Genomic DNA, 26833 nt, shown 5'->3' on the forward strand with positions numbered 1-26833 from the left:
TGTGATCTGCGTTTTCACATATATACCTAGTAAGCTTTGCCTTATGTCATTTTTTGTAATTGAGTGATAATGTATTTGAATTTCAGAAGCATGTTTGAATTTGAGAATAGAAATAAAGTATTCTCCATAACAGTTTCATGTACTGGCTTTTTAAACAAGGCAGACAATTCTGCCTAACCTAAAATAATAACCTTTATGATAGCATTGTCAAATTAGAGAACTGAAAAAAAATTAACTATTATTTCAGACTTGTATATTATGTATTTTGACATTTGAAATGTTAACCCATGCTTTAACATATTTTAATTGCATGTTTTTATTCAGTTTTGCCCACTTTACTAGAACATTTATTGAGTTTGCTATCACAAAGTTTTTAAAATAGTGATTTAATGGCTGCTTAACTGTTTATATAATTATACTCAATGAGCACTGCCACTCAAATGGGGCTTTTCTCATAAGGGCTCTTGCAAGTGAGGAGCCCTGAAGCTTACGCTTTGGCTTTATGATGAAGCCACCTCTCTGCTCATAGCTCACATTTCACAGCCACACTCCTCATCAGAAGAGAGTGTTTGATCACTGTGACCTACCAAGTATATTACTCAGCCATTAGAAACGACAAATACACACCACCTGCTTCGATGTGGATGAAACTGGAGGGTATTATGCTGAGTGAAATAAGTCAATTGGAAAAGGACAAACATTATATGGTCTCATTCATTTGGGGCATATAAAAAATAGTGAAAGGGAATAAAGGGGAAAGGAGAAAAAATGAGTGGGAAATATCAGAAAGGGAGACAGAACATGAGAGACTCCCAACTCTGGGAAACGAACAAGGGGTGGTAGAAAGAGAGGTGGGCGGGGGTGGGGGTGACTGGGTGACGGGCACTGAGGGGGGCACTGGATGGGATGAGCACTGGGTGTTATGCTATATGTTGGCAAATTGAACTCCAATAAAAAAAATAAAAAGGAATACTGTAAGACTGTACAGTGTTTGCGACAGCATCTGCACTTTTTTACATGAAGAGTTCTGGAGAGGATCTGGAGCAGTACACAGGCTGGATGCCAAGCTTTAGTGTTCATCCTATTTGAGATCGGAGAAAACTCCTGAAGAAATCAAGATTAAATATGTGTCATACTTTCATAACCCAGCTATCAAAAAATAGTATTGTAGAGAATTTTGATGCCACAGTTATTTCCAGATTTATGATAAATTGTCTTCTCTGTTGCTGGGATACTACAGTAACATCTACCAGTATCAGCATCAGCAGGTGCATTCTCTTCTCTTCTCTCACTGAGAGTGGGCAGTAGTAATTCCTGACACTGAGAACTGAGACCCTGAGAAGGATCCATCCTTCTGTTAAATCCAAGCAGTAGGGGAGTTGCATACCAGGAGCGGGTGTGCTATATAGTTCTCTCAAGCTCTTCTTCTCCAGTTCCTGATTCAACAACCTAGTGAATGTTTCCCTTCTTGAGATAAATGAGTGTCAGTAATGTTGGCTCTCTGAGGTCACAGATTCTAAAAAAAAGTCTGTCTTGGGGCACCTGGGAGGCTCAGTCAGTTAAGCATTCGCTTTTGGCTCAGGTCATGATCCCAGGACCCACAAGCCCCACATCAGGCTCCCTGCTCAGTGGTGATTCTGCTTCTCTCTCTCCTGATATCCTTGATTGTGCTTTCTCTCTCTCTTTGACAAATAAATAAAATTACAAAAATAATAAAAATTCTTTAAAAAAATAAATGTTTCTTAAATTGTGTAATATTAGTAAAAGGAAAAGTATCTTTTAAAGCAAATGCTACATTTCTTAAAAATGGTTTTTATTATCATGGGAAAATCCTTTGACCTTTCAACTCACACCTCTCCTTCCACCACCCCTGTGCATAAGGGAATATTGTAAAGCCTCCTAAAATAATAAACCCAGTCATGGCTATACAGCAAGCAAAAAGAAATGGGGCTTAATGGGAGTTTTAAAAATCTGAAGTCACTATCTGCTTAGCCACATGCTAGATGTCATACCATTTTTTTATTTTTCTTTTTTTTCTGCTAAAGTTGAATAATGCACATTTGCAGAACTCACAGATAAATTCTCCTAACTAGAAGTGTTCCTGAAGTACCTTAAACAGCATAAAGTTAAACAGCTTCTTTATTTGCTTTGAAAGGACCATCTGATGGGTATCCAGATTGGATCCAACCAAATCTATTTCTGTAATCACAGAGGGAATAATTCATAATTGCCACAAAATCTAAGGATTTCGCTTCATATCTGAGGACAGTATGATGGCAGGGAGGGTCTTATACTATGAGCTGGGGTTGGCTAATACAGGAAGTCATAACTCATGACACCTGGCACTTCTTGTACAATGCTACTTTACTGATATTTATAACAAGAGTCTAGCATACAAGGAATGTTATTCTTAATATAGCTATAAACCAGTGGATCTCAATAGGAGCCAGTTTTGCCTCCCAGGCCAGGGTATATTTGGCAGTGTCCACAAACATTTTTGGTTGTCATATCTAGGGGCTGTTACTGCTGCCTAGCAGGTAGAGGCCTGTGATGCTGCAAAGCATTCTTTAATGCACAGGATGGACAGCCCTTGCACTCTAGAAAGATCTAACCTGGCCTAAAACGTTAATAGTGCCCAGGGTGAAAAGCTCTAGTGTAAGGAAAGCCACAGCTTAGGGCTAAAGGGAAGGAGCTCAAATTGAGTGTTTTTTCCTCTTAAGTTGTCTTCACTTGCTAATTCCTTATCTGTTTAATCCCATTACAGGAAAATTAAAATATTTTTCCCTTTTTGGATGTAAAATGTTGTAGAAATCTCCTGTTTGCCAGTCTGAAAGCTCAACTTTGTTGTTAAAAGATTTTGTCAGTCTGCATCAAGTCACACTCATCCTCCTCTGAATAAACCCTGGTATTAAAAGCTGACAGATATTATTTTTTATGTTTCCTTTTAGCATCAAAGGCAAGAAAACCATCTCAGTTTTCTGGGAAAATAACTGTTAAAGCAAAGGAAAAGAGTTATTCTAAACTCGAAATACCATATCAAGCTGAAGTTTTAGACGGGTAAGTTTCTCTTTAAAATGAGATTTATAGGGATCCCTGGGTGGCGCAGCAGTTTAGCGCCTGCCTTTGGCCCAGGGCGCGATCCTGGAGACCCGGGATCGAATCCCACGTCAGGCTCCCGGTGCATGGAGCCTGCTTCTCCCTCTGCCTGTGTCTCTGCCTCTCTCTCTCTCTCTCTCTCTCTGTGACTATCATAAATAAATAAAAATTTAAAAATAATAATAATAAGATTTATAACTTTTCACTAATCAGTAAATTCTGTTTTCCTGCTAATTGACCTTAGCAAAAGTAGTAGCCAAATTCACATAAGCTCCGTGAAAGTATTGTTGAAAAGAACAACTTTTTATATAAAGGAGAAAATTTTCCTGTTTTTACGTTTTTTTTGGAAGAAAAAGATAAATGGGATGATATGATTTGGGCTTAAATGAAGTCTTAGTGATTCATTAATGCAATAGAAAAATGAAATAGTGATTTTTAAATAATATTTAAATCATTGGAGCTATTTCCTTTCTGTAATTCTTTTTGTAACATACAAGCAGTTGTGTCTTGTTGTTAAAATATATTGTCACTTGAAACAAAATAATTTGTATTCCTTTATAAACTTGTAATCAGTGTTCCAGAATTACAACCTTTTATAAATTGGTAATAATATATAGTTCATTTTCTGATTATACTTGAAACAATAATAGTTTAATATCCAACTTTGTAGGGACTCATTTTAACAATACTGGTTGCAATTAAATGATAAACATGATCTTTTTAAGTAGCTTAAAACCTTCCGTTAATATGTTCTTGATTTTAATTGTTTGATTGCATGTAATTAAGTAGAGAATAATCCTTTATATTACATGTTGATATTTTGCAAGCTGTTTTAAATCATGCGCTCAGGCTTGAAATATTCATAGTTCTAATTCTCTAGTAACAGGCCTTAATGCTACAACAGAAAATTTTAAAATTATTACAGCTGAAGAACTTGGATTTTAAATTCACACACGGAGATAAAAATGATTTATTTTGTTTATGTTTTTTCAAATAGGTATCTGGGATTTGATCATGCTGCCACATTATTTCACATCCGAGACAGTCCTGCTGACCCTGTGGAAAGGCCGATTTACCTGACTAACACTTTCAGCTTTGCGATCCTCATTCATGATGTGTTGCTACCAGAAGAAGCCAAGACAATGTTTAAAGTATGTCTGGGAACCCCCATACTCTTCATTTTCCTGCTCCACCAACTAGATGATGCTGACCCATTGTTTTTTTTCTCTCCCTTCATTTCCTAGGTTCACAACTTCAGCAAACCAGTCTTAATTCTTCCAAATGAATCAGGATACATTTTTACTCTGTTTTTTATGCCATCCACATCATCCATGCATATAGATAACAATATTTTACTTATTACCAATGCCTCTAAATTTCATTTACCTGTGCGGGTATATACAGGCTTTTTAGATGTAAGTATGTTACCTACCTTTAAAAGTTAAGCTCCCAGCCATCTTTTGTGTGTCCAGATGGTATTAGGAGATCATTTTGTACATGCTTAAACTTTGCATTTTCTGAGCTCTAGACGTTACTCTAATCCCTCCTCTCTCGGTACTGCCAAGATAGCTGCTTTTCACCCTTCCCAGCAGCCAGCTCTTGTGACACAGCTGAGTCCCTTTGTTACGGTTGGCACTTAGAACTTTTCCACGTTGTGCTTTCTCTTGGTTTTGCTTTTAAACTGTTATAATCATGGGGAAACTAAGTGGAAGAAAATAATAAGCAGGGAAAAAATAACACAAGAAGGGCAAAGAGGGAATTACTTAAGGAAATGGTGAGCAAAACCAGGAAAGATAGCAGAAAGAAAAGAAACAAATAATAAAGTAAGGTGGTAAAGACACAGTTGGAATAGCAGGAAAGAAGAAAAGTCTTTCTAATGCAGAACATAAGCCAGGAAAAAAAATCCGAACTAAGCTATCCTTAGGATAATCAACGAAAGAACTTTAGATAAGAGATGAAACTGATAAGAAAGATATGAAAGATAAAAAGAAAATTAGAACACATAGAGATGTACTTCTCTAAAAAGCTGACATCAATAAGAATTTCAGAGCTGAGGGACTTTTCAGTATTATCCCACTCCTTCATTTGTTTTGCTTGAGTGATTATATATTTGTGGCTGCTCTCATGAATGCATAATATTTACTGAGACCAGGGACTTTTTCCCTAATCTTCTGGGGCTCTACTTACTCCTCCCTAGTACTTAAGCTTCCTGCTTCTTTTATGTGCCTTCAGAGGAGAAATAGTTATTCAATAGAGACTATGAGTGTTTTCATTTCTGATTACTCAAAATACTTCATTGTACAGAATTCTTAATTATATTTTATATGTGTGTATATGTGTATATTGACATAAAATATAGAAACCTTAGTATGTCCATAAAACTACTTTCTCTTGATAACATGCTTTTTATAAGTGTGATTTAATGTTTAATCTAGTTCTTTATATCTTTCAGTACTTTGTATTACCCCCCAAAATAGAGGAACGTTTCATAGATTTTGGCATATTGAGTGCTACAGAAGCAAGTAATATTTTATTTGCAATTATAAACAGCAATCCAATTGAGGTAAAAAAAGAATCTGTTTTTATTCTAAATCACATTTAAGGGTTTTCTACCAGTGCTGCAATAATATCCCTTTCCTATCTTTCTCTTTTTTAAGTTGGCTATAAAAAGTTGGCACATCATAGGAGACGGTTTATCAATAGAACTCGTAGCTACTGAAAGAGGCAATAGAACTACAATAATTGCAAGCCTTCCAGAATTAGAAAAATCCTCTTTATCAGAGCAATCATCAGTAAGTAAACTCTTATTGTTTGCTTAAACTTAGTTGTATGTCTAACACCAAATAAAAGACTATTTCTGTGACGCATACTTGAACTAATATTTTTATGAAACTCATACTAGCATCAGTTATTTGATATTAAAATGTTCTGTGGGTAGTCTACTTCAACCCCTCTTATGACTAGGGCACTTGAAACCCAAAGAAGTTAAGTTCTACTTTGTCATAAAAGCTTCTGTAACAAAATCTAAATAATTTTTTTGTAACACAAATGTCATTATAAGAGAAATTCCCATTAGTACTAAACTAAAGCTATGTTCATTGAATTTATTTGGCAAAAGAGATAGCCCTGCACATTGGTAGAAATTGCTTTCAATTAGAAGAGAGTATCAGTAAGACAAACATTGTTTGATCCGTTAGTAGATCTGCCCATGTACTTTTATTCTATCTTATAAATATGTACATTTGGTCACTAAAGAGCATGATGAAACAAAAGAAAACACATATGTCAGTAAAAGCCCTTGCCGCTAGTGAAAGTGGAACTTGGAGTTTATACCTACTCAGAACAGAACTAGTAGAGTTACCTTGTGTGAGAAGGAGTGTAACATATCTATAAGTTAAGGAAAGAATTTCTTGTGGCTGTTTTACAAAAGAAAGAGAAAATGTTCTTAAGCACAGAGATGATTAACAAATACACTTCTATGGAATGCCATAGGATATAAAAATTTATTTAAATAATTTGTGGTAGAAGGATCCTTTTGGAGGGCAGTTTGGCAGTATGTACCACTCCTGAGAATTCTTCCCATAGAAGTAATTTAAAGAGCTAAAACTCACTGGTATAAAACTGTACTGCCCAAGACGGTAGCAACTAATTAACAGGTGGCTACTGAGCCCTTGAAATGTGGCTAATCTCAGTTAAGATGTCTTGTGTCAAATACACACTAGATTTGAAGACTTAGTTTTGGGTTGTAAATAATTTTTAATATTGATTACATGTTAAAATGTTAACAATTTGGATATATTATAAAACAGTATTAAAATTAAAAATTTTTAAAAAGAACTAAAAGCTGTGAGAATCAAGATGTTTGTAATAGCGTTATGAATAATTTCAAATACCTGGAAACCATCAAATGCATAAAGTAAATCATGATCTTATTATTGAATTTACAAATAAAAAATTAGTAAATAAAATTTACAAATAAAAAATTATAAATGATTGTAATAACTTGGAAGAGGATTCATGAAATAGTGGAAAATAGTTTTAAATAATGTATATTCTAATTGCAACTATGTAGCATTCAAGCTACATAATCAGATATTTGTGAACAGTGGTAATTTATGGCTCTTTATATTTTAATAATTTGTTTTAAATTTGATTCAAAAATAAAGCATTCTTTTAAAACAAAGAAGTATATGTCCATGAGAAGTAATATTTTCACTCCAGCTAGGGTTTTATTTTTAATAAAAATAGAATGTAGAAAAATGATAATAATTAAGCCAGCCATTAATATATTCAACAGTGAAGTTAGAGTAAAATCATATGTATATCCACTCCTATTTGGTTGAATTTTACTATTTCCTAGTAAGACATCATAAATCTAATAATTCTAGAAATCTGGATCATTTCTAGCCATAAATAGCATATGTTAACACATACTATGTAAATTTGAGAAGTCCATTTAATAGCATAAAGCTTGTTAGACAATTTAGGCTTTAGAATTAGCTTGTATATAAAACTATAAATTTAAAAACAAAGGACAGAAAGATGAGATCATTGTTAGGAATCTTAAAAGAAGTTGTAGTGAGGTGCCAACTTCAAAATAGCAATTCCACAAAATGATTTTTTTTAAGCTTATAATGCTTAAATTTTCGACTGTTTTCCCAAAAGCAAAGCTGTGAGCTAAATTACGGTCTTGTTCCTTATGAAACACACAGTGCCAACAACTGTGTGCTCTTCAGACCTGTGTTCTGATTTAGGCAGTCTATACAGTAGAAAGTATTAGAATTGCCACAAAATCAACACACAGAAAACACTTCTTAAAAGAAGAATGTGCATACCTTTGGTGTATCAACATTTGTTATTTTAAGCTAAATATGAATTCTCGATAAAATATAACTAATAATTAAAGTACAACTTCAAAAATGAATTACTTTCTTTGGGAATTTCACAATTGAAAAAAGTACTGACAGAAGGAAAGTGGACAACCACTGTCACACACCACACACAAAAATCGACTCAGAATGGATGAAAGACTTAAATTTAAGACCTAGAACCATAAAACCCCCTAGAAGAAGAGAATAAGTCCCTTGACAGCAGTCTTGGTGATGATTTTTTTGGATCTGACTCCAAAAGCAAAGACAAAGAAAGCAGAAATTGTTGGAACTACATCCATCTAAAAAGCTTCTGCATAGCAAAGGAAGCCATCAACAAAAGGAAAAAGCAACTTTGTGGAAGAAAATATTTGCAAATTATATGTCCAATAAGGAGTTAATATCCAAAATATATTTTAAAAACTGACACAACTCAATTGCAAAAAAAAACAAGCATTCTGATTTTGAAGTGGACAGAGGATTTGAATAGACATTTCCTCCAAAGAAGACATACAGTTGGCCAACAGACACATGAAAAGATGCTCAACATCACTCATCATCAGGAAAATGCAGATCAAGACCACAATGAGGTATCACTGCACACCTGTTAGAGTGGCTATCAGAAAGACAAGAAATTGCAAATGTTGGTGAGAATGTAGAGAAAAGGAAACCCTCATCTACTGTTGGTGGAAACAGCCACTGTAGAAAATAGTATAGAGATGCCTCAATTAGAAATAACATATGATCCAGTAATTCTACGTCTGGGTGTTTATCTGAAGAAAACAAAAACACTCAAAAAGATAAATGCACCCCCATATTTATCAAGCATTATGTACAGTAGCCAAGATATGAAAACAACCTAAATGACCATCAGTGAATAAATAGATAAAGAAGATGTGATTGTTTCATACACACACACACACACACACACACACACACACACACTGGAATACTACTCAGCCATAAAAAAAGAATAGAATCTCAGCATTTGAAGCAACATGGATCTTTCACTTATGTTAAGTGAAAGAAGTCAGACAGAGAAAAATAAATACCATATGACTTCACTTAGATGTAGACTCTAAAAGAACAAAAGAAAATGAACCAAGCTCATAGGTACAGAGATCAGATTGATGGTTCACGCAGGTAGGGAAATGGAGTGGCAAAATGGAGGAAGGGGGTCAAAATGTACAAACTTCTAGTTAAAAATAAATCATGGGAACATAACATACAGCATGGTAACTATATTAATAACAAGGCGTTGTATATGTGAAAGTTGTTAGGAGGGTAATTAAAAGTTCTCAAGGAAAAAAATGTTTTAATTATGTATGGTGATGGGAGGTGATTAGATTTATTGTGATCATTTTATAATACATACAAATCTTGAATCATTATGATCTACACCTAAGACTGATATCATGTTATATGTTAACTATACCTCAGTTTAAGAGAAGAGTGTGAGAAACATCAGCAAATAGCTTGAGAAAACAAATAAAATTTCCATACTTCTTTCAAATTTTTATTGCTTAACTCTTCTTTCCATGATTTTTGATGTTTTCATATGACCCCAATCTCAGTTGCTCTGAAGGCCTGATTCTTAATGTGCAGAGTTAAATTCAGAACTTGAAACAAAACCAACTCTGTGCATGCTTAATGCCCTAATGTGGCTGAAGGGTCAGTGGAAGGGTGTGTCCTTTTGCTCCACCCTCACCCTCTCTGTCCATGCAGGGACATGTAGGATGTGTGGAGACCAAACCCCTTTCTACCTTGGCAGATGGGAATCTGACTGTTCCTCGGGGAGCCATTTTTCTTGTTGGCGCAATGAATAAGTATAGTAAATAATCATCTAAGGATGGGCATTATTCTGAGATATTTGTACAAGATGGTGCGGTAATTCAGTGTCATACAGTGTATGTTAGAATTTCGAAGACAGTTCATCACAATATTGCTCTTTACCATTTTAATAGGAAACCTCAACTAGCGAGATTAATGAACAATGTCATTTTTACCATAAACAGGTAATATTATCTTCAGGCTATTTTGCAGTGTTCAGAGTCAAACTTACTGCCAAAAAACTGGAAGGGATTCATGATGGAGCCATACAGATCACCACAGACTATGAGGTAAAGACTATGGAGATTCATGTTAATGAAGTTTTTCTGATAATTCAGTCCTTTTACAGAAACAGCTAAGTTTACTGATAAAGTTATAGTTTAACTGTTCCATACCTTAAAAACTGAGCTTTTGAGAAGAGTTTACACAGTCTTGGTGTTCATTAGCTCATGGTAGTCTGATAATGCCCAAACCTCTTAACTAAAAACAACTTCAGTAAAATGGCTTTGGCACATTTATAATTGACTGTGTTGGAAATCTGCTTACACATAGTTATAGCATTGCACAGATCCTAACTGAAATTCCTGAATGAGATCACTGATTCTTCTGCAGTCATTAATAGCCTTCTGTGTAATTTTTCCAAAAAGGAATATACAATCAAGAAAACACATCTTAGGGATGCCTGGGTGGCTCAGTGGTTGAGTGTCTGCATTCAGCTCAGAGCATGATCCCAGGTCCCATGGGGAGCCTGCTTCTCCCTCTGCCTATGTCTCTCACTTTCTCTCATGTATAAGTAAATAAAAATTTGAAAAGAAAAGAAGAAATCACATCTTAATTTGAATTCTTATGACTGTATTTACATCAGTCATTCTAAGTCAAGGGCCAAAGTGAAAATCATTGAGCTTTTGAAAAACTATTTGTGGTGTTTATTGCATTCAATGAGATTTTGAATGGATATATTTCTGCCACACTTAAGTATTTTAATTTATTTTTTTTATTTTTTTTATTTTTTTTAATTTATTTTTTATTGGTGTTCAATTTACCAACATACAGAATAACCCCCAGTGCCCGTCACCCAATCACTCCCACCCCCCGCCCTCCTCCCCTTCCACCACCCCCAGTTCGTTTCCCAGAAGTAGCAGTCTTTACGTTCTGTCTCCCTTTCTGATATTTCCCACACATTTCTTCTCCCTTCCCTTATATTTCCCTTTCACTATTATTTATATTCCCCACATGAATGAGAACATATAATGCTTGTCCTTCTCCGACTGACTTACTTCACTCAGCATTTTAATTTAATATTTACAAGTTCTTTGGGAAGTTGAACACTGCTGAATTCAACAAGTTGCTACTGCTGGTCTCCTAACTATTTTCAGCACATACAACCCCCACATGAAACAAAGCTAATTCAGAATAAACAAAGCTGGTCATTTAATAATAATAATGTATGTAATATATGTAAATAATATATAATAATAATGGATTTGTTGGGAGTGTATCAAATAACCTCCGTAAGTGAAGAATTCATGTATGTCACTTGAATGACATGACTTGAATCACAAGAATTCATCAGTCACAATAGAAATAAGTACATTTCATAGCTAAGACAAATTTTTGTTAGTGTGGATCAAAATGAGAATTAGGAAAAAATATTTTAAAACGTATCTTTTTGAGCTACATATAGTATGGAGTTGATATTCAACATCTATAATGTTGAACTTATTTTTTAAATTAAGCTGATGTTTATTTATTGCTGCATACAAAAAATACAGAACTATATAAGTCTAGAAAATACTAAGTGTTTCATACATTGTTTTAGGAGTATAATTTGACTTTCCTTGTTAAATTAATAGTCTACAAAATAACCTGTATTACGAAAAATCAATTCTTCCTTCCTCCTTCCCTACTGTTTGGTCTTATTTACTATGTTTTCAATGAATCACTGAAAATACATCGAAGTTTATTGTATTTCATAGCATTTGATGGAGTACACTGGTCAAATTAAACAATTTTCATGGGTAATTTTAATACTGCTTTTGCATTGGTTATTGTTAATATAACCCCAAAATGACTTTCTTTACATCCTCAAAAATAATGCAGTAATGGTCAAACTCAATCTCAGACGTAAACACTTACTTCTTTATGGTCTGCTTTACTCCACAGATCCTAACAATTCCTGTGAAGGCTGTAATTGCAGTGGGTTCACTGACTTGCTTCCCAAAACACATGGTTCTTCCACCTTCTTTTCCAGTAAGGGATTTCATTTACGGATTTATATATATATATATATATATATATATATATTTTTTCTTTGCCTTTATCTCTGTGTTCCTAGAATCCAACAGTAAAGTCAGTTATTCTTTATCAATAATTTACTTTAAGGTAAGACATTGAACCAGGTTCTATAAGAGGTATAAGAGGAATAAGAAATAGTTACATCTCCCAAAAAGTTTTCCATCTAGATTGGGATATGAGCCCAAGATTCACAAATGTAAAGCAGGATATAGAAATTGCCCTAAAAGGTATAAAAATGACGTGCTATGAGATACACATGTAATTGTTGAAGGTACATGTGAGCTGGCTTAGAATGTTCTTTTGGCAGGATAGATAGGGGTGGTAAAAACTAGCATTCAGGCACAGAGATAGTAAAGTCTGAGATGGCTTTACGCAGTATGAGTTGCCCAGTTTGACAAGAATGGAGGGAAATTTTAAGAGAGAAGATGGGAATGACATGTTGGAGTGATAGCATGAAAAAAATGATGCATTTAAGTCCATGAAAATCTAAAGTTTTTAAGCAAAGGTTTTTCATCATATAAGCTGATCTTTAAAAACATTGCTTCTCTGGCAGAAGGAAGTGACAGTAGAGTGCCTGAGACCAATCCAGGGACCCTGTTCACAGTCCATTTGAAAAGTGTCAAGAAGAGGTTTGGATGAGGGCATTGGCGGAGGCAGTAAAGTCCTTTCATACTTCTGAAGCTTGGCTGTTCGTCTGTCTTGAATGCCCTTCCTCTTCCCCTTCCTTATTTATTTAAAACGACCTTGTCCTTTCTTCAACTGCCATTTCAATCAATGATCTCCTTACACGCAGCATAAATCCTGGAAGAGAATAATTCAGTAGATGACACAGTGAAAGGCCCATGGATGGAGTAAAAGAGAAAGCATCTGTATAAAAACAAGGTGTTGGTTTTGAACAAATAGGATCAAACTTTTAGATATCCTCAGATGCCTTACATGACCAGATATTTACTTAGAATCACAAACTAACTTGATGTTATTGCCTTAGGCTATTATAAAGAATTACCATAGATTGCATGGCTTAAACAACAAACATTTATTTCTCACAGTTCTGAACGCTAGGAAGCTCAAGATGAAAGCGCCGGGCAGATCCGGTGTGCGGTGAGGGCATTCCTCCTGGATTTGCAAATGGCTATTTCTTACTGTATCCCCATTTAGCCAGAAGAGCAGGGAGGGAGGGTGAGCTATTTATTTTCTCTCTCCTTTAAGGTCACTAATCCCATTCACTGGGACTCCACCCTATGACCTAATCACCTCCCAAAAGCCCCACCTCTAATACTATCTTGTTGAGGGTTAGAATTTCAACTCTGAGTGAGGGGAGGGGGTTCACATTCATTCCATAACAATCACCAGGTTCTGTAAAATCTCTCATCTAGTAGGGTTTACTAGTGCCAATTGATGAAAACAATACATCCAAATAAACATTTCAAGTACTCATAGTTTAGTACTTAATATTTGAATACCATCGTAAAATGAGTTTATATCTGTTACCTCTTTGACCACCACCCCTGATACAACACATACCCCTAAGAGACAAGACATGGACTTGAGCAAAATGGTTATTACCAGTGCATGCCAGGAAGACACAGCTGGTCAGAGGCCTTGTGCTTCCTTCTCTGTTCTCCCCATCCCATTAGCATACTGGGCCTCTGATAACATTCTGCTCTGTTTCCTCTGGCTAGGCTACAAAAGATGAGTGTTAACTTTTAACCTCACCCTCATTCAACTCTTTTTTTTTTCTGTGCACTCCCTTAATTTCTGTGTCTTCTAATACCAGGTATTAGCCCAGTAGATATGGTCATTTTCAAGACTTCTTGAAATGGCTAAGAATCAGATTATAAGATAAAATTCTGTACTCAAACAAAAGAAAATAAAGATTATAATATAATTCTTAGGACTATTTAAATCATTTAATTTTTTGCTTAAAATCTGATATCATAGGGAGAAGCATGCAGCTGATTAAGAGCTATCATTGGTTATCTGGTGATTTAATCTGTCTGCTGTGTTAATATATTAGATAACCTGTATTTTTAAAAGATGTCTAATTTCTCTTTGGCACAGATGATATTTTTCTTTTTAAAAGAAAATTCTTCTAAATAAATCTGATGGGGGGGTCTTTTTTTTTTTTTTTTTTTGGCTTTTGATTTTAGAATTAAATTATTTCATCCTGAATTTGGATACTTTGAGGATAGCCTGGCCTTGGCATAAACGAACCTTATTTCAAAAACTGACAGTGACCATTTCCTTTATTCAGAGCTATCTTTGTTACCTTTGTTGGCAGCCTCATTATTTTAACATTAAGTGTGAATGTTTTTCTTACTGTCTTATTTCATTTTCACAAGATTTCAGAGATTTGTCCTCTAATTTTTATGTAACAGGCTGTGAAAACAAATATATATTTGGGAGGGCTCTGATTACAAAATTAGAGATTATCAAGTGATAAAAATTCAAAGTGTCTTTTGGGGTTTGGTTTCTGAAAAATATGTAGGCTCTAAATTGTGTGTTCTTAAGAAAATCCAGCCGTATATTAATGATTTTGTTTGTTTTCTTTCTCCAGGGAAAAATAGTTCATCAAAGCTTAAATATTATGAATTCCTTCTCACAGAAGGTAAAGATACAACAAATACGATCTTTGTCAGAAGATGTACGATTTTACTACAAACGATTACGGGGCAATAAAGAAGACTTGGAGCCAGGAAAAAAGTCAAAGGTTTGAAAACATCATATTTGAGGATTCCCATCTGTTAGTATTGTGTTACTATGACCTTCTGTGGATTTGGGATTCACTGTTTTCCTGTGCCTCTTTATAGATTGCAAACATTTATTTTGATCCTGGACTGCAGTGTGGGGATCATTGCTATGTTGGCTTGCCTTTTCTATCCAAATGTAAGTTATCTTACTGTTCTCACTCATACCCTTCACTCCACCCAAAAGATTCTTTGATGAAAGGCTGCCACTTTGAAAGTTCATCTCCTTCCCTTGGTACTGTGGAAATCATTTGAGGGAAAAATGATAAGTGGATGTAGAGGTAGGCCGAGTGTGTCATAAGTTTCCTTGTTTTAGCCGAACCCAAAGTACAACCTGGTGTAGCCATGCAGGAAGACACGTGGGATGCTGACTGGGATTTGCATCAAAGCCTGTTCAAAGGATGGATGGGAATAAAGGAAAATTCAGGTCATAGGTGAGTGGTTTGCTTTAAGTATGTTTAGCTATCTTTACAAGTTTGAATTGTCTCTGTTGATACTACTTTCTAAATGTTACTCTTATATTAGGTTATTTTACTTCTCTCTAGCTAAGAAAATAATGCCTCATCTTCAGAAAATTATTAATGAGGCATCTTGAATTGACATTTTAATTGCATGTTGCTCAGAAATTTACACACTACCAGTTTTCTCTTTTCTCCAGTACTCTAGATACCTTAAAATCAAAGAACTATTTGAAGTTGAATATAACTATTTATATAGAATGAATACACTGTTCACCTTAGATACAGCCATTTCCGTAAGAAAGTTTTTACCTACCACTGACCTCTGATAAAGGCAAAGAAAACATTTCCTAGTTCAATCTGACAGCGGAGAGACCAAGTATTCATTTGGCCACTGTGAAAAGAACCACCTTCTCCCTTTCCAAGTGTTGAGCCATTAGGGGGCACCTGGAGGCCAGTTTACTAAGGCTCAACTATATATCTGTGGCAGGCAGAAAGCGTGCTAATGACAAATCACTACCTGGATTCAAAAGCAGGAACACACTTCCTTAGCAGTGTAGAAGTACAGTTTTTCTTGTGCTCCAGAAGAGAATTTGACTGGAATATTGATAATACAACAAATGATAAAAACTGTTCTTCACTTGGCTTATTTGAATGTATTTCTTAGTATCTAAATAATCTAACTTATAGTACTATAAATTTTTCAAACCGTTAGTGATTAAATCTGAGAGTTTCTATTTATTTGAACTGTCTACTATCAGAATTTTTTTTAAGGCAAAAGAGAGTTAAATTTCTACTTTAAAATGGTTAAAATAAGTCAAGACCCCTCTAATGAACTCAGTAGTTCTTGGTCCCCTGCATTTCCATTACAGACATTACAATGTATAGAGTCTCATAAATGTTAATGTTATGAATAAATAGCTTGGAGCGCTGCCAAGGAACCTCTTCACCTCCCTTCCACCAAAACCTCTACCTTCCTCCTTGTGTGCCGAGCACTTCACAGCCAAAAACCTGGGCTCCCCGTCTGTCCATACCATCATGTCCCGGGTGCTCAGTGACTGTGGCATTCTCCCTGCACCTGCCTTTGTGTTACCTTGTCCCTGTGCACACTACAGAGAATTTCTGTCCATAGTCTTATAAAACCTGTACTCTTAACAATATTAGAGTGTCATAACTCAGTAGTATTGTGGATTAAAATAGGCTTCAGTGTTTGGGTCAGGGACCTTAGCCCCGTATGTAATATTGTTTCATTAGGGAATGTATTCTTGAGTTCTAAACAGCTGGCTTATGAGCACTTATAAGTAGGGAAATATTTAAATAAGGTCCTGAATATTGCTGATAACATTATGTATATCTGCACAAAACTCTCATATGTATTACCACTTCACCTGACATATTCGTATTCATTGCATATCAGGATTTTCCTTCATTTTGTTTTTAATCTCAAGGGGAGGAAAGCCATATGCCGAGCAGTACACTGCCTTCTCATAAGTTCTACTGATGAATATGCATCAGCACCTTACTGTTGGTGTCTAGATCTTTCCACTAGGCATGCAAGATTGTTTAGGATCCCTTTACCAACATATGTTGTCTGTATATGTCTGCCTTGTGCTTCACATATTCAGTATGAAAACAACACAGGTGATCAGGGATAGAGACTTTGGCAATCTTTGTGCCAAAACAGAGACATCTTCATACATGTCTATTAAAAGCATAGTAAAATGTCAGAGCAAATAAACCTTTATTTATTCAGGGCCAGAATAAAATTTCTCAAGTATACAAGCCTAGTAGAACTTCTTGCATTCAGAAAACTCAAATATTTCATTTTGATATAGTGACTTACAAATTATTTTTTCTAGATTGAGTGCTTTATTTGAAGTAAATACAGACCTTCAAAAAAATATACTATCCAAAATCACTGCTGAGCTCTCCTGGCCTTCTGTAATTAGCTCACCCCGGCACTTGAAATTTCCACTTACTAATACAAACTGCTCCTCAGTAAGTATTCAGAATGACATTGATTTTTGGAAATTTATAATGGGGCTATAAAGTGTCTACTCTTAATTTTAACTATGGAAACCTTTCATTTAATGTTTTGTTACTTTGTTTAAGGAAGAAGAGATTACTTTAGAAAATCCTGCAGATGTTCCTGTCTATATTCAATTTATTCCTCTGGCTTTATATTCCAATCCTTCAGTCTTTGTAGATAAGTTAATATCAAGGTAAGCATTGCTTTAAATAATCAAAATGTTCTATATTAGCATTGAATTATTATTTTACACATTTAAAACTTTACTGTAGTTATACAGTAATAGATTTGGCTTAGAGAAATTCTAGATTCATAATTAAAATTGAGGGAAGATTCTGAGGAGAGATTGATAATATGTTAAATATCTAGAAGATTTTTCAGTTTAAGACCAGAAAAAGTAATGTTGAACTCCTTTCTAAAAAAAATTATTTAAAAATAAATAAATTAGAAAGCTAGAACCTTTCAAATATTTTAGTTTTAAAAAATGAACGAAATAACTATAAGTTGTGGCCTTTAATTTTTGGAGGCTATTAATCTGGCAATATTGACCTCAAAATCTGCCAAAAGGTAATTTGATAATTAGTCTAATTACCCTTTAACTATGATGCTGTTTATAAAGAAAAATATGTACTTTTTTTAATTTTAGATTTAACTTGAGTAAGGTGGCAAAGATTGATTTAAGAACACTAGAATTCCAAGTCTTCAGAAACAGTGTAAGTATGCAAACTTCATACTATCCCAGAGAAATAACTATGATATGATCAGTACAAACGTGGAGGAAAACTACTGACTATCCTTAAATTTGGCTCAAGGAGAAGTTACTGAAAAAGTCAGAGCAGTCCAATAATTATTTTAGAGGCCAAAAACCCAGGAGGAATGGATGGGATTTAGATCAACATGAGGCACACTGGGTAGAAAGTTCCTATTTGCAGGCAACACCCCTTAGCCCATAAAGGTTTATAATACTGGCTACCAGAAACCTGAGAATATCTAAATGAGGTATATATACTAACATAATGTATTTTTATTAAGCTCCAAAGTACTGAGCTTGATCATTTAAATTTTTATTTTGGATACTTCCAAATAAAATTGTAAGCTCCATGAATGCGAGTCCAATAGTTTTTGAATAGATTAAACAAGCTCACGGGAAGCCCTTCAAATGGCTCCTTGGTATTTAGAAAGACCGTGGTGAATGTTCATTAGATAAGTCAGTCTGTGGCTAAGAAGGCCAGGAAAGAAAAGCAGCTGGGAAGGTTTTCAGTATTTGGGGGCTGCATTGAAGAATGCTTCCCACTATTGCATGAGCATCTAATGTGTGTCAGCATTATAACAGGTATATTCACATTACAGCAGCCAGGCTGGGCAATTACTAACTACCCTAAAAGGTAAGTATTTCCTTGTTCTGTTGCTAGGGAAAAACAAAGCTCAGGAAAAGGAAGGAACTTGCCCAAGTTCATACCTGTGTCAAGTGGCAAGGCCAAATTCAAGTCTATTTCTCTCAGACCTGAGAGCTCTCATCTGTATGTTGTCATGCCACATGGTCATTGCTGATTAGGTTCCCTAATTAGCCTGTCAAACCAGATATTTTATAGTTCTTGAAATACTTGTGTTCTTTCCCACTCTATAAGACATGGGTTAGCTACACCTTTGTAGAATAATAGGTTTTTTTTACTGTCTATAAGCCAGTTTTGTATAAGAAAGTAATTTTCAGTGATGCCAAGGTGGCTCAGTCAGTTAAGCGTCAGCCTTCAGCTCAGATCAGGATTCCTGGGGTCCTGGGATTGAGCCCTGCATCAGGGGGTAGTCTGCTTCTCTCTTTCTCTCTTCCCCTCTGCCCCTCCTCTCTGCTCGCGCTTTCTCAAATAAATAAAATCTTTTTTTTTTAAAGTAATTTTCAGTATCTTTTTTCTGCCAAATAGAACATTAGACTGAAATGTAGACAGTCATATATTCTAGTCTCATGCCCTTCTCTTGGAATCTTCTCAAGATTTTAATGGTCAGTTTTTTCCATGCATAAAATGACAACCTAATAAGCTCAAGGTTATCTAAATTCCAAATAATTAGAAAGCTCAGTAATCAGAAATTCCTTTCGCTCTGCTTTTATAAGGGAGGAAATACACATAAGAAGTAAATGAGGTAATATTTATCTTTTTTTCTTATCAAAAACAAGTTCTTTAATGTTATTTACAAGGTTTAAAACACTGAAGTGTAGGTACTCTGAGAGATAAGAGGATGAATAAGAATACTCTAGACCTCAGAAATGTATTCTAAATATGAAATTCTAAGTCTTTGGGTAAAGTGAAGATAAATTCTATCATAGTTCTCTATATTGTTTATAAAACCTGTGGTTTTCAAAGTATTTGGTCTCAGGACTCCTTTAACAGTCTTAAAAATTATTCATGATTCCAAAGAGGTTTTATGTTCATGTGGGTTATATCTATCAGTATTTACCATATTAAAAATTAAAACTGAGAGATCTTTTGTACAAAAGGCCAAAAGGTATGTGAAAAGATGCACAACATCACTAGTCATTAGGGAAATGCAAATTAAAACCACAATGAGATATCATTGCACACCTATTAGAATGACTATTATCAGAAAGACTGGATATTACAAATGCTGGTGTCGATGTGGAAAAAAGAGTAGGAATATAAATTGGTACAACCACTATCAGAAACAGCATGGAGGATCCTCAAAAAATTAAAAATAGAACTACTATATGAGCCAGCAATTCCACTTCTAGGACTATATCCAAAGGAAACAAAAACACTAACTCAAACAGATATCTGCACCCCCATTTCCTAGCAGCATTATTTATAATAGCCGAAGCATGGAAACAGTGTAAGTGTCCATTGATGAGTGAATGGATAAAGAAGTAGTGTGTGTGTGTGTGTGTGTGTGTGTTATAGGATATAGATCGTATAATATATAATGCAGTGTTACTCAGCTGTAAAGAAGTTGTAGTGTGTGTGTATGTATTTATACATATATATGTACATATATTTATAAAATGCAATATTACTCAGCTGTAAAAAAAAAAAAAAAAAACAACAGGAAATCCTACCATTTGTGACAACATGAATAGATCTTAATGGTGTTACGCATAAAAACCTAAACCTCTAGAGAAACTGATCAGACTTGTTACCAGAGGCAGAGGGGTGAGGGAAGAGGGAATTGGAGGGAAGTGGTCAGAAGGTACAAACTTCCAGTTATAGGATGAGTAAGTGCTAGAGATGTGATGTACATACAACATGTTGACTATAGTTGTTAAGAGAGTGGTCCTAAGATTGCTCATCACAAGGAGAAATTTTTTTTTCCTTTTATTCTTTTTTCTACTCTTTTCATTGTATCTGAATGAAAAGTTGGATGCTGGCTGAACCTGTTGTGGTAATCATTTTACAGTATATGTACATCAAACCATCATGCCTTAAATTTATACAGTGATGTATGTCAATTATTTCTCAAAACTGGAAAAAAAACAGATCTTTAAAATATTGATTTAGTTCATTTAAAGTAATAATAAACTCCATTTAACATAGATAACATAAAAATTAAAAATAGCTGTATTTTCCCAAAAAGATTTTTTTTTTAAGATTTTATTTATTCATGAGAGACACACAGAGAGAGGCAGAGACACAGGCAGAGGGAGAAGCAGGCTCCACGCAGGAGCCCGACATGGGACTCGATCCTAGGACTCCAGGATCACACCCTGGGCTGAAGGCGGCGCTAAACTGCTGAGCCACCCGGGCTGCCCCCCAAAAAGATTTTTTGCAAGAGCGGACTGTTATACATTTTTACAGATCTCTTTATGGCTCTCAGATGTAATACACAGATTCCCACTGCTTCTGCATTTAGTCTTTCATGATCTATTGTTTTGGTTGAAGTATATGAAAAATATCTGACCTGGCACAGATACATAGTTGTCAAAAAGAGTGTCTTAATTGCCTTTTTAAGTAATTCTACCAGCATGCATCAGTCATTTGGAAAATACTGGTTCACTGAGATGCAGAGCTTCCAAATGTTGACATGATTCACTCTACAAAATTAAAAAAAAAAAAAATCACATGCACTAATATAACTATCAGTCTCATCAAGGAATTCTTTAATTATTGAAAAGCTATGAAGTTCACAGGGGTAGATTCAAGTCTTCCAAATTTCTAAATTTTCTCACTCAAATTTTATCACTGGCAACAGGTACTTAAGTTGTTTTTCCTTAATTGGACAGACACACTTCATTTTTGTGAAAATGTCTACCAAATACCCAAGTGTGAATAATCACAGATGGATTGTCATTCTTTCAAGTATAAATGGTTTTCCATGAGAAAAGAACTAATTCAGTTTGCATCTCAGATGATAGCTTTTCAGGACAACATGGTGCTTAAGTAGGCAGCAGGAGTGCTTTATGCAAATTTCTCATTGTATCATAGTATTAAAAATGCATGTGCCCAGAGATTGAGATTTATTAAAATTAATATCATTAACTGCTTAATCAGTAGTTTTTTTTTTTTTAGGTACAAGTACATAGCAGTGAAGAAGACAGTAGTTATAGAGAAGTTAGATACCATGGTCTTACTTTTAGCTAAAGGGTCAGTTGTTTTACCTGCCATTGATTTTGCTGACCACCGGTGCAAATGTCGACACAGTGGAAAAGATAGATAACATCTGTCAGTGTTACAAAAATAGTTCTGACACCATAGATATCCTGAAAAGCTTCTGAAATCCGTGGGGGTCCCATTGGTCACTCTCTAAAGAGCCATTACTGCATAATTATTGAGAATTAATTGAAGCCTTAATGATATCCCTGAGGCATCACAACATCCTCAAATGTTTGCCAGGTCATCAGAGTTTAAATTAACTAGTGTTTATTGGGAATATATGTATAGTATGTAATGTGTCCATCAGTTACTCAGAATAGTTTATCGAGAAGAGAACTTTTATTAACCATTTTGGAGCAGTCAGGATATTCTGTTGTCCTAGTAGACATTGACAGAGAAGAATGTTAGATGCAGAAGAAAATTTTTTGCCTCAGAAGCATGAGTTAAAAAGTAGTGGCTTCATTAAGTCTATTGACTATAAGTTATGTTTGCAGAATCATGCTAACACAAGTAGATAGATCTATATGTTTTAAACCTAAGATCTATATGTTTTAAACCTAAGTATGCCAAGTGGAGCAGAAAGTCATGCAAACCTCACTCCCCTTCCACATGTTAGCAGAGCCATGGACATTAATAGCCAAGTGTTGCCAACCCTTCCCCCCCAAAAAAAGTTTAAATTTAATATTGCTTAAAAATCGGAACACTGTATCCTTATGTGTAAACTATATTTTTAATTAAAAAATGAATATTTAAATCTTCTCTGTAACTGGCTGTCAAGCCATCTTGGTTATTAAATTTTCAGTCCTCAAATGTTAAACAGTAATTATGTGCTGGGCTTTCAAAATAAAGTTCAAAGATAGATTGATATGAGTTGGAAGTATTTTTATAAATAAAAAAGTCTGATGACACCCTGAAGACCCTTCAGCTGATACCCATTAGAGGGGGAAGGATGGAGGAAGGAGCAGGAAAACTGGCCAGAAGTGGGAATAACAATGATAGGACTTCAGGGTGCTGGGTTGCTGGTTGTATAGCTGTTTGTGCTAAAACATTAAGCTGTGCTTCTTAGATTTATATCCTTTTTATATATGTGTATTACATTTCAGAAATTTTTTTAAGTTAAAAATAAAAAGATCTATATACAAAATCAACTGCTCAGTACAAATAAGGGACTATGGTGATGTGAGGATCAGAGCCCTTTCAGGGACTTAATGAGAGGGATCACCACTGGTTGCCCACTTCTGCTTGCAAGCTAACCAGTATCTAAATCATGGGGGTAAAACTGTTCACATACTTAATTCAAGAAGCTAATACTGGACTGTGGATGGGGTAAAGGAAAAAACTTCCTCCAGAGAGAAGTAGTGACTTCTATTTGTTTATCTCACGATTGAAGACTCATCCACTGCAGAGTTCAACAGGATTTACAGAAGGCCTTTCTCGACATTCAATTTTAAACCTGATTTTAAAACCTGGAGAAAAGAAATCTGTGAAAGTAAAGTTTACTCCCATTCACAACAGAACTGTTTCTTCACTAATCATAATCAGGTATGTTCTGTGATTTAAATGTGAGTTGATTTTCAGTACTTATTCGGAAGTCCTTATTTGATTTCTTTTAATATGATTTTGTGTGTCTGATTTATTTAATAGGGTATTTGGTCTGTCCACACATGCACACAATATACCACACCTGATGAAATGTACCTCTGTGACTACGTTTATAACTTGAAAGCCTGAATAGTGTTCTGACTGTACCATGTGTGACTCTTAAAAATGAAAAACTTGCTTCTCTCTGTGTAAAGATTTTTAATTCTTAAAGTGTAAATGTTTCACTCTTCAGTTTAGTATATTCATTTCTATGTGGTTTATTAAACACTAAAAATTATAGATCAATTATAAGTACTGCAAATTTATAATTTCTTATGCAAATTTAATGGGAGAAAATTCTGTAATTCTTGTTCTTGCATAGAAATAATCTGACCGTGGTGGATGCTGTGATGGTCCAGGGACAAGGAACAACTGAGAACTTGAGGGTGGCAGGCAAGCTTCCAGGTCCAGGGAGTTCCTTACGCTTTAAAATCACAGAAGCATTGTTAAAAGATTGTACAGATAGTAAGTATTCCTAACTAAGCCACAACTTTCAGCATTTGCTTCTAAAAATACATAATTCCACCCAAATGGACAGTATTTCTATATGTGCACGTGTATGTATTAATGATGGATACTTCAGATTTTTAATGAAATACCCTGACTTGCTTTCAGGGTTGTTTGATTTGGATCTTCAGAGGTTTAAAGGCTCAATATTCATTGCATGTCTTAAGACGATTTACTCTGAGTATGAAAAATAAATCATAATTAAACTTCTCTCTAAAGTGACACAACAAAGTGAAGTACTTGCTAATGAAGTCTGGGTACCAGCTCATCTCTTGGCCTGAGGAGGTGGTTCATAATGTTTGGCAATATTTATGGAGAATGTGACAATCATTTGGACTTGGACCACAGGCTAGCAAGATTTATATTCACTCTTGATTTTCTTTCCTTTAGGTTTGAAACTAAGAGAACCAAATTTCACATTGAAAAGAACATTTAAAGTAGAGAATACAGGGCAGCTTCAGATTCACATAGAAACCATTGAAGTCAGTGGGTACTCATGTGAGGGATATGGCTTTAAAGTCGTTAATTGTCAAGAGTTTGCACTAAGTGCCAACGCCTCTAAAGACATAATCATATTGTAAGTATTCTTATGAGGTGTAATGAATCACCAGCTTTTCATTAACTTCAAGTACTACAGTTGTTCAAACTGCAAAGATACGTGTTCATGCTCACGGAAAAGATCTTTATTCACAAATGTACTCATGACTTTTTTCCACTTAATTTTCAATTATTTCTTCATATCTTTGTTTTCAAAATTGTGAAACTTCCTCTGTATCCAAAATGGATCAGATAATCTTAGAGATCAGCTTCAAAATTATTTTCAGGGTTGTGTTAAAGTATAAGGTACCGGTAGGAAATTGACTATAAATTCAGTCTCAGTAACAGAGCAGTATCACACATGTGCAGTTTTTCCATGTTGTACAATGTAGAAGTGTATAATATTTAGGTCAGAAGGCAGTTTTAAGGCCTATATCAGAAATAGTTGCAGCCTATTTTAACAATTAATTGATAACTTGTTAGATTATAGAGTATATGTAATAAAATGTAACCTCTGTCCCCTTAATTGAGTGATAATTTCATGATCTTCAATGGACAATCACTCAGTGTGTATGATAATACTCATATAAGTCATAGTGCTTGGTGGAAAATAAGATGTCCTCAAGGTGCAAATCATTGGTTGGAGAGCATACAGTTAATAAAAAATAAAAACAAAATAGTGCAGAAAACAGTACAGTAGGGACGAAGAGAAGATCAGTAGGGCTAGGATGGTTTTGGTTCTGTGTGTGTGGTTTTTTTAAGGCATTATTGGAAATATATCGAGGGAAGAGAGTGGATTCAGATAGAAGAGAAAAGAGGGAGGGAGAGAAACTCAGCACTTCCTGAAATAATAAGTATGTAGATTATTGTTCTTTTTCATGCAGTTTCTCCAGTTATGAGCAGAATGTAGTTGTATTTGTTATTAACCTCATAGGATAATGCTTCCTCCATCTTAAAATGAGAAAGTTAAAGAGAAGTATCAGGCTTTAAAATTCTCTTTGAGATTTCAAAGTTGTATGGGATTGGTATTGTAAACGGCTGTGGTGTGTTTTTGAAACTAGTCTAACTGCCACTATTCTGTTTTAGGTTTACTCCTGATTTCACGGCTTCTAGAGTGATTCGTGAACTGAAGTTTATAACAACCAGTGGCTCCGAATTTGTATTTGTATTGAATGCATCCCTTCCATATCATATGTTAGCAACCTGTGCAGAAGCCCTACCCAGACCTAACTGGGAGCTGGCTCTGTACATCATCATCTCAGGAATAATGAGGTATTTGTGTCTTCTTTTGAGGCTGGTATTCAGGCATCACTAGACACTGATCATCACATGCCCATTGTGTGCCAGGCACCTTTCTGGGTGCTGGGAATCTGTAAGCAAACAGAACAAATCTTTTTGCCCCGATCAAGTCTGCATATACTAGTAGGAGCAGTCAGAACTGAACCCTGCTTGAGTGGCATAGACAATAAGCAAAAGTCTTTTACCTTTAAAATTTCTTAAAATAAGTACATGTTAATTTCTTAAAGGAGAAAAATCACTCATGATTTACCAGGTAAAGTTACTTGATTTGCGCATATGTAACTTACTCAACATATATTTTTTTTGAAACAGGGCGAAGTAACACAAAACATGAGATATATTTTTCAAATCCTCGGCAACCATATCTTTTTTTCAGTATATTTATGTGTTTGGAAAATCTGATAGATATGCCTCTAAATTTACATGGTTACCCCGCATGTCCTTTAAGGGAAAAGAATAGTCTAGAGAATTTAAAACCACAAGGTAAAAGCTGCTTTTTGAAAAGGAAAAGTATCCTCCAAGTGTCTATTCTGATACAAGTTAATTATTTCCTTTATATAAGCCTCCATGTAAGTTGGCATTCTGTAAAAGTGAGTGTGCAAACTTTTATCCCTGATGCTTTGTTTTTGTCTAGTCCAACAAGAATTGCCACACACGTCTGTTTTTTATAACCTGTTATGCTTTATCTGCCTTTCATATCAAACTTTGTTACCTGTACACTAATAGATGAACCCCACTCTCCACCTTCTCTGCCCCTGCAGTGCACTGTTTCTCTTGGTCATTGGAACAGCCTATTTAGAAGCTCAAGGAATTTGGGAGCCATTTAGAAGGCGACTATCCTTTGAGGCCTCGAACCCACCCTTTGATGTGGGAAGACCATTTGATCTCAGGAGAATCGTTGGTATTTCATCTGAAGGAAAGTATGTTCACA

At 35.0% G+C, this 26833-nt stretch overlaps 1 protein-coding gene across 1 annotated transcript in view; it reads left to right on the plus strand.

The window, feature by feature from the left end:
• Positions 1-26833, plus strand: part of TMEM131 (transmembrane protein 131) — a 228288-nt gene that overhangs the window by 168312 nt on the left and 33143 nt on the right. Inside the window, exons 13-30 of the mRNA XM_077915121.1 lie at positions 2949-3057; positions 4094-4247; positions 4341-4511; positions 5549-5659; positions 5754-5888; positions 9980-10084; positions 11958-12044; positions 14647-14799; positions 14900-14975; positions 15153-15270; positions 17154-17292; positions 17407-17516; positions 17970-18036; positions 23309-23460; positions 23882-24024; positions 24457-24643; positions 25690-25875; positions 26664-26822. Of these exons, the coding sequence (XP_077771247.1) occupies positions 2949-3057; positions 4094-4247; positions 4341-4511; positions 5549-5659; positions 5754-5888; positions 9980-10084; positions 11958-12044; positions 14647-14799; positions 14900-14975; positions 15153-15270; positions 17154-17292; positions 17407-17516; positions 17970-18036; positions 23309-23460; positions 23882-24024; positions 24457-24643; positions 25690-25875; positions 26664-26822 (2362 nt within the window). The remainder of the gene's footprint in view (positions 1-2948; positions 3058-4093; positions 4248-4340; positions 4512-5548; positions 5660-5753; positions 5889-9979; positions 10085-11957; positions 12045-14646; positions 14800-14899; positions 14976-15152; positions 15271-17153; positions 17293-17406; positions 17517-17969; positions 18037-23308; positions 23461-23881; positions 24025-24456; positions 24644-25689; positions 25876-26663; positions 26823-26833) is intronic.

This window comes from Canis aureus, chromosome 11, assembly GCF_053574225.1.
Source record: "Canis aureus isolate CA01 chromosome 11, VMU_Caureus_v.1.0, whole genome shotgun sequence".
Lineage (NCBI taxonomy): Eukaryota > Metazoa > Chordata > Mammalia > Carnivora > Canidae > Canis > Canis aureus.